Source organism: Vanessa cardui, chromosome 24 (assembly GCF_905220365.1).
Source record: "Vanessa cardui chromosome 24, ilVanCard2.1, whole genome shotgun sequence".
Classification (NCBI taxonomy): Eukaryota; Metazoa; Arthropoda; class Insecta; order Lepidoptera; family Nymphalidae; genus Vanessa; species Vanessa cardui.
Genome location: NC_061146.1, coordinates 5,843,281 through 5,864,523, shown reverse-complemented (window position 1 = coordinate 5,864,523; position 21,243 = coordinate 5,843,281). Strand labels below are relative to the sequence as shown.

Here is a 21,243-nt window from a genome sequence, read left to right as displayed (position 1 = left end):
ATCAATATCTGGATAATAGATATTTTGTGTAAGCTTTTTCAGAAATGTGTACGCCATTATTAAAGATTTATAATAAAGTGGGAAAACCGAAACATTATTTGAGAAGGCTATTTTTCAACTAAATATATTTTTATCTGCCATCTCTTTCAAAATGTCAAAATATCTTAATGTCAGCTGATATTTGACAAGTTACGATTCTAATAGGGAAATAGGTGCTAAAATATTTACTTAAGATACTTATGTACCTTTTAATATAAGTATAATAATTTTAAATGAGAATCATGAAAATCTTATTTAAGAATAGAAGGATACTTTTTTTATCGTTCAACAAAAATAACTATAGTACGGCGCCGAAATCCTTAGCTACATTGCGTATAGGCGAAAAAGAATATCGTACGGATGAATACACTAACATAACACCTAAAATATTGTCTTATTTAAATCGTAATTTGCATTTAAAAAAGGATAATCCTCTGTCTTTAGTTCGTCAACGAATTGTAAATTATTTTTATTCGTCCTTTACACATGGAGGAAATCCTACATTTAGTGTTTACGATAACGTATCCCCTGTAGTATCGACGAAGCAAAACTTCGATGATTTATTAATACCAGAAGACCATCCGAGTCGAGCCAAGTCTGACTGTTATTATATAAACAGTACAACACTCTTGCGAGCTCATATGACTGCTCATCAGAGTGAGCTATTGAGAGCCGGGCTTGATAACTTTTTAATGATTGGAGATGTATATAGACGAGATGAAATAGACTCAACACATTTTCCCGTGTTTCATCAAGTAAGTAAAAAAATAATGACATAATTTGCTTTCCTCATACATAATTTTCTATTTTTAATTTAAAATTCATAACATTTGTTTGGTGATATTCACCACATATTTATTAAAATTAATGACCAACATATATTAATGATAATATTACAGATAGATGCAGTGAGGTCGCAACGAAAAGAACAGCTATTTGAGAATCATCCAGATCTAGATATCTTTGAACCTTCCTTTGACCGAACAAACCCACATGCTTATCAGAACTCAATATCAGACCCTGCTAAGCAGAGCTGCCACACATTAGAAGCGACAAAGCTAATGGAAGCTCAGTTGAAAAACCATTTAATTGGTATGGTACGGTCTTTGTTCGGTGAAGATATTCAATATAGATGGGTTGATGCCTACTTCCCATTCACCCATCCATCATGGGAGCTGGAAATTTATTACGAAAATGACTGGATGGAAACTCTAGGCTGCGGTATTGTTAGGAATGAAATTCTCGCAAATGCAGGGCCAAATAACACCATAGCATACGCATTTGGAATAGGCTTAGAAAGACTTGCAATGGCTTTATATAAAATACCAGATATAAGATTGATGTGGAGTACGGATTCAGGTTTTTTGGCACAATTTCAGAATAAGAACGCCAATGCAAATATTGTTTATAAACCAGTATCCATCTATCCACAATGTACAAATGACTTATCTTTCTGGCTACCACCAACAACTACAATAGATACATTTACAAGTAATGATTTTTATGATCTAGTCAGGGATGTTGGTGGAGATATTATTGAACAGGTATGTATGCATAATACTGTCTTACTTCATTATCATTACATAGTATAAATAAACAAAGTCACTTATTGCTGTCTGTCCTTATGTATGCTTAGATCTTTAGAATTAAGCGATGGACTTTTTTATTGTTTTCTTTTTATTTTTAAATTATAGAGTGATTCGAGAGGAAGGTTTTTGTATATATAATGTATGAACAATATAGTAAAGAAATACTGATAACAATATTTTAAAAAGTTTTTATTAATCAATGCTTATTTTTTAATTTTACTCTTTTTTTCCAGGTGAAGTTAAAAGATAAATTTATTCATCCAAAGACAAAGAAACATAGTCTTTGTTACAGCATAGTGTACCGGCATTTAGAACGCACACTTACGCAGGCGGAGGTTAACAAAATTCACAAAGAAATCGAAAATGCAGCCACCAAAGCATTTAATATTGTTGTTAGATAAATTCGTTATTAAATAATAGTTGATACAGACGACAAAGTTTTTTATTATGAAAGAAATATTAAAATTGTAGAATAAAGAGATATATTGTTGTCTTATAGGAGCCATTGAAAAAAAATATAATTATTAATAGTACTGGTTTTTAAAATCCATTTTATATTATTTAGTAGATGTTAAGGAACCCAAAAAAAGTTGTTTTTTTTTAATTGTACATATTTGCCGAAAAATTACATATTAAAAATTCTATATTTAAATAGAGCGAGAAAACGCTACTTGGACAATATAGCAAGTGACTTCATCGACCACATTGCAGCGACATATTGTCTAAAAAAATACGCATTATTAAAACGATGATTAAAGACTGAATTGAGATATTTATTGTAAGATTTTCCCCTTCTTCATCATCAAATATAAGGTATACCTATGACATGGAAGGCTTCATACAAGGCAGGAAACAGGCTATTTAATTTACTAGTTATAGGTGTATACTTAACGAGGTATGTGATTGTTCTACTTTACCTGACAGTTTATAAAAAGAATTAAAGGTGACGTATAAAAAAAAGTACCATAACTGTAACAAAACTTTAATCCGTCAATTCACTTATTTACAAACGTAACAAGTAAGCTAATAAGTTCAATTACTTTAGTAGTGGTAAATATTAAGAATATTTTACAATATATACATTACCTTATGTATAACATTATATATCAACCCTGCTGTTTGAAAACAGACTACAAAAAATATAATGTATTAAATACTGCAAGTATAATAAATACATTTATACAAACTTACATATCAGAAGATATAATTTAGTACCAATGTTCGAAATTGTTAAAATACTAATGACGCTACTTTTCAGTGACCCTTAGCTAATAAAATTATAAGTTTAAGATATGACTTGGACAAGAATATGAGATCGGATAAATCACACAAACATTACAGAGATTATCTTGATAACATATTTATTACATCTTAAAATTCAACTTTTTCACCTTAAGTAAATTACTATACCTATTGAGTTCTAAAGTCAAACATTTCAATAGAAGATACAACAGAATCACGAACAATGATTAGAAAATCGTTTGACTACTGAACCCTAAAAATAATATCACAGTTCCAAGGAATTTAAATAACTACGAATAAAGTGCAAGAATATAAGTTTTACATTTGTTTCATAATTTTATTATCTACATGAGAATGCTTGGCATTATTTAATAAAGATAAAAAGAAACATCTTAGAAAATTAAGAGCTATTTATACACCTAGAATACAGTCTTCTTCCGAAGATTCATCATTATTGGATTGAAATATAATTGGTAAATGACTGGAACCTTCTTCTTGATTTTCTATTGACATAGGGACACTGTGTAAAGTTGCCTCATCGCAACCCACCCCTTGTTCATATAGCGGCCGAACCTCTAACTGCCTGTTTTCGTAATGGCTATCTACACCATCAATGTTACTTGATATTTCGATTGATTTTCGTCTAATGCGCTTGGCTTTCAATGCTAGTGGTTCATCGTCGGATTCTGATTCGCAATTAGATTTTTCTACTTCATGTACAGACTTCTTCGAGTTATTTGTTTTCGCTTCTCGCGTTTTGATAACTTGTTTTCTTTTATGTTTGACAATCTTAATCACTTTCTTCGTCAGTATTTTAGAGTTATAATCCGCACTGTTTTGTAGCGTCGATAACGTATTAAAATTGTGTCTCAATATTGATGGGTGAACGGATTTAAAAAATTTAATCGGTTTTACAGCACTCGCGTCAAAGCCTTTTTCTACGAAAGTATCGACAGTACTTTCCTCGGACTTTGATTCTGTACTTAATGTTTTGTCATCGGTATTATCTTCTTCAGTTAAGTCGATCACTGATTTTAGCGTTTTATCTAATTTTGAACTTTTGCTGGTCATTTGTTTTCTTATAGATACGTTTATCGGTACTATGATTCCATTTTCAATGTTCATTTTATAAAATTGACCATTATTTTCATAGGCATATTTTAAAACGTCAATAGAACAAACAATATACAATTCCGGACATTTTGTCAATGCTGCTTGAACGAAAGGATTGTTAAATATATCACTAGTATCTTCCTTGTTACCATATAAATTATTAGGTTCTATTATTTGATCTTGTACGATAGAAATTGGCTGTGGTGGTGGAATTGAAGTTATAGGATTTTCAACATTTGTAGCATCAGTATCTTCTAACGATATCCCAGACATTTCCATAAGATCTGATATTATAGTCTTTTTAGACGTTTTTGCAGTATCCTTTACGTCGTCTTTTTTGGTGTCATCTAAAACTGCATCTACAGTAACAGTCGATTCATCGGTGAGTGTATTTTGTTGTTTATCCACTTCACTTAAATCTTTACAAGGTTCGGCATCCATTCTATCAACTTTAGGTATATTTTCATTTTCATTTCCAATTTCATTATTAAGTGTCACGGGTAGAGTATTACAAGACGCAATATTCGAAGAGCTATCATCGTCCGGATTCTTATCCGCACCAGTATCCGTTTTCGTAAGAGAGATTTTATTCTGTACATCGCTTAACTTCGTATTAAGAACTTCCTTTATATTTTCTAAACTAGTAATATTATCATGTCCTTTATCGGAGTCTTTATTTTCTGTTTCTTCGTCAGATAGTTGAATGACATCACTTGATGTTAGTATCGTCTTTGGCAATTTATTAATAGCACCTAGGGCGAAAAGTTGCTGCTGTACCAAATTTAAGACAGTAGGTAAATGACTTATTTGTGTTGGATCTAATTCAACCCCAGGATCAATAGAAAGTACCAATTCTTGATTAGGTAGTAACACTAAGTGTACACCGTTTGGTATAAGAGTTGGTATTGGTGTATTTATTCCGCAGTTGATCATTTGAGGCTTAATATTTTCAACTAAATGAGTAACGTCAATCATACTGGTTTTACTTAATGGCTGTAATGAGCAAAGTAAGATTTTGTTTTTGCCTAAACATATCGGTTTTTGTGACACATTCATTTTAGCGTTTTTATGTAAAACAATTACTTTATTAAGATTTTCAGTTGATAATCCTTCATTATCTGGTTTCGACACGATTGGCGCTATTGGTGTATAATTTGAAGATGCATGAACGTAGTTGGCATCTTCATTTTGTAAACTATCTTTATCTGTGTTTGACACGATTGGAGCTGTTTGTGGGTAATTTGTAGCAGCACGAACGATCGTTTTGCACTTTGGCCCATATCTTATTGGTTTATCTCTTGTTATAATTACCTTTTTCAATGGTGATGAAATATTTTTTAATGCATCACTTTCGACATCAACATTGGAATCTGATTTTTCTTTTATCATTATGTCAGAGATTTGTGAGCCCTTTAACGCTGGAACAGATACATTTTTTGTATATGTGAATGTTTGCGTCGAGTTACTGTTACTTCCTTTGTTATGTAAAGAGAGTCCGTCAGTAATAACTGGTTGAGTTTCATTAGCCGAATTAGCAGCACTTGAAAGATTAACATTAGCTGCATAACTTTCTTCAAATTCTTTATCAAAATCTGTATTAGTACCCACATCAACTTTATTGGTTGTTTTATTTAAACGTTTACATGTTTTCTGCGTTATCTTTTCTGAAGATTCTTTCTTTTTAAGTGGTTTTAGAGGCTCATTTAAGTTCTGTGTATTATGATCACTATCATCGTCTGAAACCAGGTTATAGATCGAAGACACGTTTGTGTGTCTTTTATGTTTCCTTTGCTTTAATTGTGCTTTGTAAAAATTGTAACAACAGCAAGTACATTTTTGTGGTGGGCACAAGTGACGACTTACGCGTGGGATTTGTTTGTTCCAAAATAATATCTTTCCGCGCGCCCAGCAGCAATAAAAGTTTTTTCGTCTTCTACCAATTCTCTGATCTTTGATTCCATCATTCACGGTTCTACGATCGTAGTTACTCTTCGTCGTTCCACAATTTTCTATCGTTTTCGTTTCAATTGCCCTTTGTTGGACAATGTCGTTTTGGATTGTTGCTGGCTGTTGTTTTTCTTGCTCTTCTTTGATCTCTTGTGATTTTCGACTAATAAAGCCGGATTCTTCCCAATCGATTTTTTTTAGTATAGAATCTCCTGGTACTGATTTGTAATACTTCTTTCTGTTTGCTATATTCTGCATTCTTGTGAAATTCTGATGTACTCCGTTACACACGCTTATTATTCTTTCCACAGTATCTGGTGCTAACAAACGGTCATCCTGTTCATTATAATGAGAGTTGGAGCCTTTTCTTGAATTCCACGACACGGCGACATTACCTACTTTGTATTTAGCAACGACAGCTTTCTTTGTTTTATTAACAAATCTTGTAGCTTGATTATAACTATGTTTAACATGGTTGATATCACTTCTATAATCATTACACAAGATTTCTGCTTCTTCAGCACGAGTGTCGCTAGTATTTAAATTATTATTTTTTAATTCAGCCGTACCAACAGCAGTTGTAATTCCCTGAATATTATTTAAATCTTTAGCGATGTCAGCATTGTCAACTTGTATGACATTTAAGAGGTTATCTTCAATCGTTTTGTTTTTTTGAACTATTGAAACTGGTGGTTTACTAGTGACATTTACAGCTTGAAGTGGTGTCACCTCTGCTTTAAGTAATCCTTCATTTTTACGACGAATTTGATCCAAATCAGGAAGATTTATAACTTTATTTGCTTTAACAGGGGGCGCCTCAGGAATAATTTCAACTTGTGGTACTCGGTCTAATGTCGACGCTGTCGGAATAGATGTTACATTTTGTATATCATAATTTAAACTTTGACCTGGTAATTCTGACGGTAGAACAGTTTTTTCGACGGTACTCTTTATATCTGGACTTTTGGCTTCTAAGACAAAACTTTTTTCTAAAAACAATGAATTATTAACAAGCTTCGCCTCAAAAGCCTTATGAACATCGATAGTTAAAGGCTTACAGCTATTTAGCAACTGTCTGTTACGTTGCGAACTAAAAAAACCCGCTGTCAGTCTTTTCAATCGAGTATTAAAGTCCGGATTTTTGCAAAGCTGTATTGGATTATATGTTGTAATTTTCGGTTTTCGAAATAACCAGCTTGTAGATTTTGTGGTTTCTTGTTCATTTTTAGTACTACACTCCGATGCTTCGTCACTAAATCCATTTGTTTCTGATACGTCACAAGATTCTTTCGAAATCGTTTCAATTTTAACTGTTTTCCTATCGACTGGTTTGCTTTCAATCGCAGCATTTTCCAAAACACGTCTATCTTTCACCGTCATAAAATCAATAAATCGGAAAACATCCATATGATCAAGTTTCTTTGTATAAACTACCGGATCGAGTAAAAGTTTTAGGTCGATTTTAGGTGTGTCGTCATCTTCATTCTTTGTCGAAATATCATCATTATCAACTTCAAGTTTTATTTCTTCTTTTGGTTCTGAAATAAAACAATCATCAGTAACCATCGTCGCCGTTCGACATTCGTTAAGGATATTGTTCAAAGATAATTATGAACTTATAAAGAATTATAACTAATATAATCTAAAAGGAATTCTAAGTGAAAACATACGGTTAAAATTGAAAGGGCTTTAAGAAAGCATAATATTTAATATTGTAAATAATTTCTGATACCTATCATATGTTGGTCTTCGTCGATATACTCAATGCCATCATCTTCTAGTTCGATTCCGTCAATTAAATGTATATCATGTGATACGTCCTCATTATACGAACTCGGTTGTTTTATTTTATTACTATCTATCGTAATATCTTCTACGTTTTTAGAGTTATCATTAGTTGCAGCATCGGATTCAGTTTGCGCTTTATCAGTGCTATCATTTTCAGCATCAATTTCTAGTATTTCCGCCGTACTTGTTATACTTGTTATCTTTGGCATAACGATTTCGAAATCGTTCTCTTGAGCTTGCTGAGTATTAACTATATCATCATCATTAACAATTAGATCAACTTCATCGTCACACACAACTTCTTCACATGGAACATTTGTTTTTACCAAATTCGTTGCATTTATTTCTTCATCGCACTGATTTATTACTAAATTTACCTTTGACTCTAGTGGTATATGCATTGATTCGAGTTTGTTAACTTCGTCTTCATCACATATATCATATACTGATTCTGTTTTGACAACAGACAAACTTTCATTTTCATTACTATTTGCAGTATTGGGTTCAACAGTATCATTCTTATTATCTTTTACTGATTCATTTGAATCTTTAGTATCTTCATCAGAATCGAGACCTAAGTCAATTGTTTCAACTGGAGTGTCTATTAGTAAAACATCTGGTTCATCATCTGGAAATAATACATTAATTTAAATTATACATGTTGAAAAAGAGTAACTACTGAGTTTCTTGCCGGTTCTTCTCGGTAGGTTAGTAAGTAATCTACTTTCCGAACCGGTAGTAGCTTCACCTAATTGTTAATTGACGATTCAAAAGTGCTTGCAAAAGCCCACTTGAATAAAGATAGTTTTGATTTTGATTTTTTGATATATTATTATAAAATAAGTTAATTAGATTGGATGTGAAATTCTTACCAATAACCTGTGCGACTTGTTTCTTAGCCCTTTGGAGACGTTCCTGAAATAAGAAATGAATTATTACACGACATAATGCAAACGAATTACATTTCTATTAAAGACCAATAACTTACAAAATCCATTAGCAAGGAAACTCTCTTATTTTCTATTAACTGCTGCCACGTTGGAAATGGATGTGTAACGATGGTCATGAATCTAAAAAACAATAGTATTTTCAATATCATTTTTATTTATATACCTAAAAAGAATCAATTTGATTGTGTGCAAAATAAGAAGAATATTTATCAATTTAAAAAAAATTAAAAGCGACTTAGAATAATTAAAATAAAAAAAGAACTTCATAAAGTAAATAGCATGATAGGGCTGATCCAAACATTAAACTATATTTTGCCTTACTTAACTAAATACTTCTTGGTCACCATTATTAATTTAAAAAAAAATTAACGTGCCACTAACGTCATTAAATTATATTTATACATTTAGTGTCTGTTTGTAATATTAAAATAATCGTTTTTTTTTTACTAAATGCATATATAAAATTTATATGCATGTAGTAAAAAGTACAGAACGCATTCCAAAATAAAACTATTTTTACAATTTTTGTTCGTCTATCTGCCTGTTTGTTCTGGCTAATCTCTGATATAGCACCGATTTTTTTCGAAGGCCAACGGAACTTTCGCTGGCAATTTGTTGATTTGACAAGAAGTAACTAAGACTACAATAATAACTTTTTAGTTAACTTTAAAAGTGCATGTAGTCGCGGGCACAGCTCATATCGTCTATAAAATGCCTTAAAAAGACTTACACTTTAACGATTTCCACATCCAAATCAGTCGGTTTATATTTCTCTGCTTGCTCCAAGTTTTTAAAAGCACCGCGATATTCGAACCAAAATTTGTAGAATTTGGAACGGACTTGCTGCTTCATCTGATACCAGCGCCGCTGTAGTAACATTTGGGAACATTTTCGTCCTCTAAAAAACATCGATACATATTAAAATAATTATATATTTTGACGTTAATATGTTTAGTGAAATTATTTAATCAAGGCGTATCGTAAACGATTCGCTAAAACAGCGATTAATATTTGCGTGAAATATTGTTGTATTATAAACAGAAATGTTTGCACCACAAGCAGTATTCTGGTAATCTATTAGTTTTAATCCATTAAAATATTTTTAAGACATATTTTGGAAGTTTGAGAGTGGCACCGGTAAGGGTGGGTTTGAGCATGAAAGTGAAACGATATAGAAGTCTTCCTAATGTTGCTTGTGAGATGACGTTCTTCAGAGAAGTATGGAAGGAGAAGACATGCTGCGCCGACCCCAAATAAAATTGGGATACAGGATCTAGTTCTTCGATTCGAAAGCTACAGGAACAAATAGAAACAACTCACCGACTATTATATTCAGCAGTTAAGTCATTCCAGGCAACTGTTAGCGGCTCCCCAAACAAATACTCAATCTTATACTTCACAACTAATTTGAACAGATCTGCTAGGATCTGCGGATCCTTTTTCATTTTTTCATTATCCTTGAAGCAATACGAAATAGTTATTGTTCTGAGCATGGAGAAATTGATTGTTTTTACAAAAATGGTAATACATTTTGAACATTACTAATGCATTGTTAAATAATAGCTAATAAATGGCCCATTACTCGGCTGTGGAAGGTAAAATTGAAATGTTGGATATGTCACCATTAAATTGTATATAACGTTAGATTATAATCTATCTCGCGAAATTGTAAACTGTCGAAATATTGTGAACGGTAGTAGATGCTTATAATTTGACGCCTTATTTTTTGGTAAGTTTGGTTAGTAGTAAATTTCAGTTAAATAATAAAAACACTAACCAAAATATTATAAACTATCGAAATTGTGTGTGTTTTATTGTAAGTTGAATAAAGGTTCACAATCTTTCGACAGTTTACAATTGCGCAAGATTATAATCTAACAGCATTTACAATTTTACGGTGATAGATAACTAATCTAACATATACTAATTAACTAACTAACTAAGATAACTATCCATGGGGGATATAACTTGGAGATAAAATTGCAATTTTTAATTACCTGTCCTATTACGTCGATATCTTCATGGACTAATGTCAGATCAAACAGTAGCCAGTCGGTGACAGATAGGCGAGCGATTTTAGTTACATTATCATTACGATCATTGGCATCTAATAGCCTCTTCAATTTCTTAATTGTTAGAGCGCGCATGCGCGTCCTGAGGAAAGGGATTTTGATTTATTAATGTATGATTGTTGAGAAATAAGTAAATAAGACACATAAATATTTGTTTTTTGGTCATCAGTCATTAGACTTTAGGCGTAAAAGCCACGAATAACTTTGGTAAACGGATTGTTTAACAAAGTTTTAAGTAATGACGTACAAATAAGGTAAACTGTACGTTTTATAATCTTATAAAATCATACGTCACCAAGTTTGAACGTCAGATTCAGAAGAACACTTGATCGAGTAATTTGAGATAACATCATAAATTCTCGTACATCGTCAGATGGTCGATAGTGACTTACCATCAAAAATGAAGTATTAATTAAGCAATACTTAATGTAGGGTACTTACCAAAGTAGTTTACAATCACATGAAGTTTCCTTCTTAAGTTCGTCCCATATCTCCGCTTCCGGTTTCTTCTCCTCCAGCATCAATCTCGCGATAGCTCTTATCATTCGCCTTTTGAATTTATCTAATTCATTAACCCTGACCGGTTGATTTTCATCATCAGCTACATTCACAGTTTTTACGGCATTAACTTGTGGGTGTAGTCTTTCTGCGACGACTGGATTTATGTTTTGTGTGGTATTTCGAAAATCGCGTTCTGACGCAGAAGACGTTTCTTCGATCGGAACTTCGTATATATAATCCATTGTTTCATTTACACGTTTTATTATGGGGATTATAGGATAATTTAAACTTTTGATTTTTTTTTTGTCTGGAATATTTTCTTGGTCTACAAGAATTTTACGTCCATTTTCACCGACGGACGCAGTTTCCTCCGCAACTATGGAAATAATTAAATTATTAATAGGATGGAAATTGCAATTTTATTGGACCAGCAAAATAATAATATAATATTTAATATAAGAAAAATAATATCAAGTACAATACGACACAACTTAGATGTAGTATCGGCAAATTTAATAAAACCGATTACTGCCGATTTATACAACCAATAGAAATAGCTCTCTATCGAGCCATTCGACGCTATTCGTCGCTATATATTCTCGCGTCAGTTCAACTCGAAAAAACAAGTACATGTAAATCGACGTGTCAAATAGGCTATTTGACAATGCGAAAAATAAATAGTGAATTATTGTAATCAGTTAGTTTATGAGTTTAAAAATGGTTATTTACTAATGAGAGTTGAAAATAATACTTAGTTTATTCAAAAATCCATTAATAAAAATGTAAATTTTCAAACGCTTTTTTGATTTGATGGCTTTTATGATGAAGTCACTTTTCTTGTAAACTTTGCTTTTCTACTATATGAGATTACTATATGAGATACCACAGATTAAAATACAGGAAAGTGACGACACCGACCCATTGCAGCGCCATATTGTCCAAGTAGCATTTTTGCGCGCTATTTAAATATGGAATTTTTAATATGATATTTTTCGGCAAATATGTACTAGAAATAAAAAACACAACTTTTACTGGGTTCCTTGACTTCTACTAAATAATATAAAATGGATTTCTTTGTGGTAGGGCTCTGTGCAAGCCCGTCTGGGTAGGTACCACCCACTCACCAGTTATTCTACCGCCAAATAACAGTACTCAGTATTGTTGTGTTCCGGTTTGAAGGGTGAGTGAGCCAGTGTAACTACAGGCACAAGGGACATGACATCTTAGTTCCCAAGGTTGGTGGCACATTGACGATGTAAGGAATAGTTAATATTTCTTACAGCGTCATTGTCTATGGGTGATGGTGACCACTTACCATCAGGTGGCCCATATAATCGTCCGCCAACCTATTCCATAAAAACAAAACAATAAAATGGATTTTAAAAACCAGTCAAATAGCCTATTGACGAACACATTTGGTCATATGATATTACAAGTTATTAGTAAAGATCATATTCACATAAGAAATAAACATGATAATTTGGGATAGCGAACTCAATTCGGATGTGATCGGTTTCACGAATTTTGCCGATGCGACATCTAAGTTGTGTCGTGCTATACATCTTTAATAGAACGATGTGTTGATATTAAACTTTCTTTTCCCTTTGATGAATGACGGGTTGTGACAAATAAAAAAAAATACACGAAAATATAACATTAAACACTTTCTCGTCATAATAGGTTGATGTATTGTCTTTTTAAACATTGAATTTGCCGATGCTACATCAGTTGTGTCGCACTATACCGAACATAGAGAGTCGAGATGGCCCAGTGGTTAGAACGCGTGCATCTTAACCGATGATTGCGGGTTCAAACCCAGGCAAGCACCGCTGTTTCATGTGCTTAATTTGTCTTTATAATTCATCTCGTGCTCAGCGGTGAAGGAAAACATCGTGAGAAAACCTGTATGTGACAGATTTCATAGAAATTCTGCCACATGTGTATTCCACCAACCCTCATTGGAACAGCGTGGTGGAATATGTTCTAAACCTTCTTCTCAAAGGGAGAGGAGGCCGTTAGCTCAGCAGTGGAAATTTACAGGCTGTTGTTCTTGTTCTTCTTCTGTTCTATACCGAACATTCAAATAATAAACAAAATGGCGACCTATATGACGTTTTCGTTTTTTTTTATCATCACGATCTTGAATTCAATATTCTTCGGCGACCTTTTAAGGTTTCCGCGCATAAAGTATAACGTGTTGTCGTTCCCCGACTTAGAGGGTAACTAGACTGATGTAAATATTTAATTTCCGGTAATTAAATTTAAATATTTATCTTTTTTTTTCAACTTCAATTGGCCATTAATGTCATTCTGTCAGGGGAGAAGCACATTTCCCATTGATTTCTTATGGGGTAAGTTCCCAGATATTAAATAAATAAATGAGTAGATGATAATTAAAGTCGTTTTATTGTAATCCAATATTTCGACGGTAGCGTACACGCATATAAGAGTTTTTTTTATTACTTAATGTCTAAAACCCGTAGACGTAATGTGTATACATGTAATTATATATATTTTTTTTAATTTCTGTCAGACAAGTTATGGCATAAATTTGCCGCCCTATGCTCCAGCCTACTTAGCCTATTGAAAGAAAAGAAAGAAAGAAAGAAAGAACACTTTTATTTGGGACCGTACAAAAAAATATCAAAATATATATAAGTTACTTCAAAATTAGAAATTAATAAAAAAAAGGTGACTAAAGAAAAACAACTTAAATTACTATTAACATTTACACGAAAAAACATTTAAAAAAATTAACAATAAAAAATTAATTAATACAAAAAAAAGGGTTAAAAGAAACAAAAAAAAAAAAAATTCTATATTACAATAAATATATATGACGTGTCCAAAATAGGTGTACCATTCAGCAATTAATAGGTGTGGACACCTAATGCTGGTTTTCAATGGTACCCTTTTTGATAACTACTGACGGGCGGTGACCAAGTTATAATGGGATACTACTATAATATATATCCAAATAAATCAAAACCCGCCACTGCTTGCAATAATTTTAACTAATAATTAACTATTTTAACAAAAACAAATATAATGTTGAGTAGGTATTTGTTATTTTTAAAAACTTAATGACAACGACATCTATCGGATTCTACTAAAGCTAAGAAGTTCTTTATCCGTTGAAAATACAAATACATGGAAAGTTGGAACTATAATACTTAAAAGAGAAATAATGGACCGATTTTAATGAAACGCGATAAAAAAAAACATTCTTGACCAAATTTTTTAATCCGGCTTCTAATTACAATACTATAGAGATATTGATTGAGAGATATATTACATAACTATACAGTCAGTAGTCACATAAATATTTGAAAATCTTTGTAAAAAAAGTTAAAAGTAACGTAACAGCCTGTAAATTTCCCACTGCTGAGATAAGGCCTCCTCTTCTATTAAGCAGAGGGTTTGGAACATATTCCACCACGGTATTCCAATGCGGGTTGGTGGAATGCACACGTGGCGGAATTTCGATGAAATTAGACACATGCAGGTTTCGTCACGATGTTTTCCTTCACCGCCGAGCACGAGATGAATTATAAACAAAAAATTAAGCACATATACAAAGTGGTGCTTGCCTGGGTTTGAACCCGCAATCATCGGTTTAGATGCACGCTTTCTAACCACTGGGCCATCTCGGGTCGAATAATTCAATGAGGCTATTAAAATACCTTCTTGAAAACAAAAGTTACAAGCCATTTATAAAAACCGTTATGAATATTCATGGTAACAAGCGCGACCTTGAATCTTTATTATATTCGGATATCAAATACGACATGCGTTTTACCCTATTTATTGTTATATTAGTTAGTATTTAAATATCAACATTTTTTTAATTCATTCTAATAGCAATAATCAATTATTATTAAATCAAATTACTTTTTTGTTCCATTTGCTGTCGAAACGCTTGACCCTTGGAGTAGTGGTACAAAAAGCTTCATCAAAAGTATAACACCTCGCCTCATTGCCTCCACTGGTGACAGGAGGGCTGGTTCGTTTTTAGCCCAGAGGATCGGAATTGCGATTCAACGGGGATGTGCTGCTAGCATTCTTGCCACCATTCCACGCGGTCAAGATTTATACAGTAACCAGTTAAGTTCAAATTTGTATATATTTAAGCATTTAATGTTATTAATTCTTATGTTAATAAACTATAATATCAATTATAGAAATTCAGTGGAGGCAATGATTGCACATACGTTCTAGAACCGTTAGCAATAATTCAGTACTGCGTTCATAAATATACTAGCTTCTGCCCGCGACTTTGTCAGCATGCGTATCTCGAGAGAAAATCAAAATAACCCATACAGATATAAAATAAAAAAATGGAATAAACTTAATAAATAATGCTTCTGATTGATATTTAACATCTTGTGTCCGAAAACCTCAAATATATATACGGAACCATATTTTACCTAAAATAAAATTTAGCCTATGTTACTCGTGAATAATGTAGCTTTCAAATAGTGAAAGAGTTTTTTTAACCAGCAGGTTTTAAGCCTATTTATTACAAACATACAAAGTTTTCCCCTTTATTATATTAGTATAGAAGTGTAGATATATTTTTTATTTGATATTACATTTTAATTCTCTCCCTGTCTGTCTGTCGCTTTTGCACAACCAAACCGTTGAACCGAATTTGATGAAATTTGTTATAAAGCAAACTTGAACTCCAAGAACGACTCCAAATACGGACTACTAGTAATCGATCATTTTGATTATTACGACCTTAAATATTAGTATTCAAAGGGATGTTGAGTTGAACTTGACCTTTAAGTACTGACGTGGGTGTCTCAAAGACGGTGAAAAAACAAATATGAGCCTTAATTCCGCGCCTTTAAAGTTACCCGCGCGCCCTTTCCTGTAGCTTCGGGATCGCACGTGACGATTGATCAGTCGAGCCAGATTACAATATATATATATATATATATTATGTATTATCTATGAGTAGAGCGAAGTCACAACATTGTTGAAAATCCTCGACTACAACCCGAAACATTCAACGACTCGGAATCTTTATGGCTTGAACTGTTTAACACGACGATGATTAATGCAATTGTTAAATCAAAAACTTTTGCAAAAAGTATAGAAATCTAAATTAAGTTGAACTAAAACCCACCGATCGTGAAGAAATGAAAGCTTTCTTAAAAAGAGCGAAATATTATTTTTATGAATTGATGATCACATACGAAAACGTTGTTATTTTTTAAATTTACTTAGTAAATAAATAATAAACGGATCATAATACAATTAAAATCATGTGAATTTTAGTAAATATTAAGAATCCATTTCGGTTTTTTTAAATAACCGTCTGATAGACGTCACGTCATCATTAAATCTGACTAAACCACCTCAGTACTTAAAAGTTAATTATCTTTTTCTTACATCATTAACTGGACATTCGAAAGACAGACAGACATATCACCCCTAAACAAGACACGATTACTATGAAGATTTAAAATATAAACTGTAAATTATCAGAGATTAAATAAAAGTTTCCGAAGCATGCATAGTCAACTGTAAATTGTAATGTGTTATTGTTATTAAACTCATTCGTTCAAAAGGAATGTCTGTTATGTTTTTGTACCTAACTTTATTGGAAGTTTTTATTTTTTTATTTAAGGCGAGTTTCGGCTTCCGGTAAACAACATATTAAGGTAAAGTTTCTTAATCTTATGCTAAGTCTTGATATATAGTATTCAGTAGGTATATCGATTATTTAAAAAGTTGTATTTATTACTTTATATATTTACATTTAAATATACAACTTTCATCTTACATTTATTTTGTATTCTTAAACAATTTTACGATAAAAACTTACATAAACTATGAAAAAAATTATAGACTATTGTAAAGTATTAATTCATATTAATAAATATGATAATAATACTCATATTTCGTAACAAGTAATAAGATAAAACCGCGAACCATTTAATATAACAGGTAACACTTGTGGGAACCAAATCCAAATATTAGTTGAAGTATAAATATTATGATATTATTTAAATTAATCTATTTATAGTATATTATATACTACATTCGTGTGAGTGAAATTATTTGTAAAGATACAATTCGATAAGTAAATACATAGTATAGTTACGTTTCTATATGTATGCTGTATTAAAAAAAAATATTCTTTGTCAAAACTTAAATAATATATACAGATGTTTAAAGCTGAAACACCTTTAAACATCTTCTAAATTACACGGGACTCCATTATTGCAGATGTGCCGCCTATATCCGTTTGATATGCGAGTGTTACGTCACAAAAAGTGATTAAAATTTTACAATAAGGGTGTATACATAGATCGAATAAATGTCTATACCACAATTCACCTTACATTTATACAATTAATTTTAATTGATTTAGGTATCTAAATTACGAAAAAAATTATTTTTAAAAATAAACTATTGGTCGAGCGCTGATTTGCCTGCATTTGAAAGTGACATGTGTAAAAATTCGTGATAACTGATCGATACTATGAAGCGTAATAACGAAACGAAATATTAAATAAAATTAAAAGAAAAACAACTCATAAAAGAATAAACCCCATTAAACCAGTATAAAGTCTTCACGTTTTCAATATAGGCTGTATGACATCAATCTTTGGTTTAGTTATTATATAGTTTATAAATTAAAAAGTGCAAACGTCAAAAGTATTTATGCTTACAATAAACATAACATTTATACTCTTTGCATAACACATACGGACGGAGAAATATTGAAACGTATTACTTTTTTCGTTTTAATTACTTTATTTAAAAGGAAATCGATTGTATTGATAAATCATGCCCTAATCTGTAACTGTTATGTAAGATAACGATTAAACTAATTCAACTAAGTTTTTTTGTACAATTATTTATTGTACAAAAAAACTTCGTTAATTTATTATATGAGAAAAATAAAAAATATTGTTTAGCATAAAATCTTTCGGCATCTTTTAAGTTATTATTGCGCGAATGTGGAAAAAACATACAAACACACTTTATTGTAATGGAGTATAATTATTATTATATTATGTATATATTTTTTATTTTGGATTTATTTAGAAATTATCATTTTCTTAATATATTTTTCAATAATAAATATAATAATTTGAACAAAATTAGTAGAACACTTCTAATTAATTAAGTATAACATTTCTATAATAGATAAATAAATAATACATATGGCAACTCCGGCGTCACAGATATTGGATCCAAACGATTTATTGATCTGCCGAATTGAAATAAGTCATTATAAACTTATTACGTAATTTAGTAGGTAGGTATATTATTATATAATATTCTAAATATACCGTTCATATTTTACTCCCTTTATTTAATTAATCATTAAAAACAACATTCTTTAATATTAAAACCGCATGCATTTTTATCTATTATCATAATTTATTTGCCTTTTTTTCTGAACCTTGATAAATATTTTAAATAAATGTTTTATTTTCAAAATATATTATATTGATTATATTATTTTGTACATAATCTTTAAAATTATTAAATTATTTGTATGTCAATATTAAGTACAGAAAAATATTTTAAATTATAAATATTCATAATAAATATTTACTTTAATGTAATAAATATTAATAATCAATCGCCTTGTATTTCAAATGTATATTCTAATTTCAATATACGAAAATTCTTTATGCATTCCATGAATAACCTTATTTTTAAAGCGAATCCTTCTTTGTGCAGTCGGTAAAATGAACAGAACGAGGTAACACATTGTAACAGACGGACGCTTCTTGATCAAGTAATAGAAAATATTACATTCATATTTTCGACTCCGTTTATATTCCCGTTGAAGTACATTTATAGTTTTTAAAGTTAAATTTAATTTAACATTTTAACAATAGTTCAATTAAATCGAGAAAAAACATCGACATAAAATAAAATGGTAAGTGACATTGCGCCACGCGACACGTCTTAACACACTGAGCGCTTCTGTGAAAATAACATCGACCCAGTAACGAAAAGCAAACTCCATATGAATGTTAATTACCTATATCAGCTGCACACGGCAATAATTATATTCCTCATATTAGCACATTTAAACACACCGAATAGTTAATTTCACTACTTTTGACACGCCAAGACCAAATCTTGTTTCGTATGGAATGAACACTCGGAGCCGCGTTCACTGTGACGTTTGAAAACAAAATGGCGAAGTTAAACATTTCGTCCGCTGCCGCAGCGTTGTAGAGAAATAACCGCTAGGCGTAAACGGGAGATCCGCTGTTTCTATTTCATTCGTACCTGTGGCATTTGAGTGAAGGACAGAGCCATGTGGGGGAAAAGAAAGGGATACTGTGACGTCCTATTGATTTCTAATCATTTGTGAACAAAATGTCGAGCGGAGTAGACGTCTAGTACTATATCTACATTATTTTTGTTTCGCTTACGTGAATAATTACGTCGAAGTTAATTTAATTTATAAAAGTTTAATACAATGTTTTTGAGCGATTTAAATAGTTTTATATAAGCGTGGGTAGGTATGTTCTCACTTCATATTAACACAAAATTAATAAATATGTTTATATTACTTTACCCTAGTGAAAGTTCAAACCAATCTTTTAAAACGTTTTGTTGCATTAGATACCAACATTTATGTAAATTACATTTACTTATTGTTTTCGATTTAATAGTTTTAATTAAAAAAAAAAAAAACAAAATTAATTAACGTGAATCGCGCTAATGCTTGTTGTTATCTTTTAAATAATTAATAAATATAACCCTTCCATTTGTTTAGTTACATTTTAACTATTCGATTTTAATGTCTTTCATAATTTTATTTCTTTAATTAGATTTCACTTTATTTATTAATGTTATATACTATAACATAATATGTAGTTAGTGTGATAAGTTTATAATAACTTTTATATTTCTTTAAATAAAAATATCATCGTTATAACATTACGTTGTAGGCAGTCGCGTAAATTATCAAGAAAGAATTTGAGTTACAGACTCGGGAGAGTAACGTTTCAATGGTAGGGGATCGAAAAAATTCTATTTTTAGAGCGTGTTACCGATTCAATGTAGGTACGCGGTTTCGTAGCTCGTACTCACGTCTCGCACTCATAACGGTTTGGTCTTACGTTAGTAAATTTATTTTATTTGAATATACCTCCAAAATTGTATTTGATTGGACTTTAATCGTGTGACAAAGTTAAATAAACCAGGTTCAAATGTTTTATAATTAGACCTAGAGAATTACTAATAAAAATTGTAGTGTCGGATTTCATAGTAGCAAAGCATTTTAAACCATCAAGCAATGATTACGTGTATTTATTAAGTTTCTATAGATTATAAATTAATTATAACTAAATTACACTAATTTGTAGTTTCATGTGCTTTATTAATGTTTATAAATCAAATAGCGCTCGTCTTAAGAAGATCGTGAGCATGTTAAGTCTGATGAAAATCCGACTAAAAAAAGAAGAAAAACAGATTGTTTGATTCAATTTTTATCACCAGTAATTTTATCATTAACACACCTCTTCACCTCACACCTCACCGCAACAGTAGGTATACATATTTTTTTAATATTAAAAAATAATTACAAATGCATGTGTTGTATATTGTACGCACTATATAATACAGAGGACTGAAAGAATAGCTTGTCATGATTATGATTACAATGTTTAAGTTTTAGGCATTATATTATGTGATTTTATACGTAAAACTGTGTTAAATTTCCACAGATCAATTGAAACTACATGTCTAACTTTAATTTATGATATAAAATATTGTTCGTAATTAATTTAAATATTTATTTTTGGAATAAAGTTCTATTACGCGGCTTACACTGAACGTGCAAACAACCTTTTCTTTTTATGTAAGTGACAATAACATTGTTTAAACGTAATTTTTGGTTATAATTTTATTTCTCGTCATTTTTCAAATATTGTAAATTCATTTCATTGTTACTAAACAAAATATAGCGAAAACAATTACGTTCCAATCGGGTGTTCACGGACGATAACTTTTTCC

General features: G+C 31.2%; 2 protein-coding genes across 2 annotated transcripts; one reads left to right on the top strand and one right to left on the bottom strand.

Annotated features, from left to right (window-relative positions):
* Positions 1–231: 231 nt before the first annotated feature.
* On the top strand, positions 232–2,056 carry LOC124540192 (probable phenylalanine--tRNA ligase, mitochondrial). The gene is made up of 3 exons (XM_047117653.1): positions 232–794; positions 939–1,583; positions 1,862–2,056. The coding sequence occupies exons 1-3, from the start codon at positions 273–275 to the stop codon at positions 2,027–2,029; spliced, it is 1,335 nt and encodes a 444-aa protein (XP_046973609.1). The 5' UTR covers positions 232–272; the 3' UTR covers positions 2,030–2,056.
* Positions 2,057–2,594: 538 nt separating this feature from the next.
* LOC124540016 lies at positions 2,595–19,417 on the bottom strand. The gene is made up of 9 exons (XM_047117415.1): positions 19,256–19,417; positions 11,182–11,617; positions 10,666–10,822; positions 9,989–10,125; positions 9,399–9,566; positions 8,707–8,788; positions 8,591–8,633; positions 7,663–8,346; positions 2,595–7,468 (listed from the first exon to the last, which is right to left on the bottom strand). Exons 2-9 carry the CDS (start codon positions 11,481–11,483, stop codon positions 3,282–3,284), a joined length of 5,760 nt encoding a protein of 1,919 aa, XP_046973371.1. The 5' UTR covers positions 11,484–11,617; positions 19,256–19,417; the 3' UTR covers positions 2,595–3,281.
* Between the last annotated feature and the right edge of the window lie 1,826 nt (positions 19,418–21,243).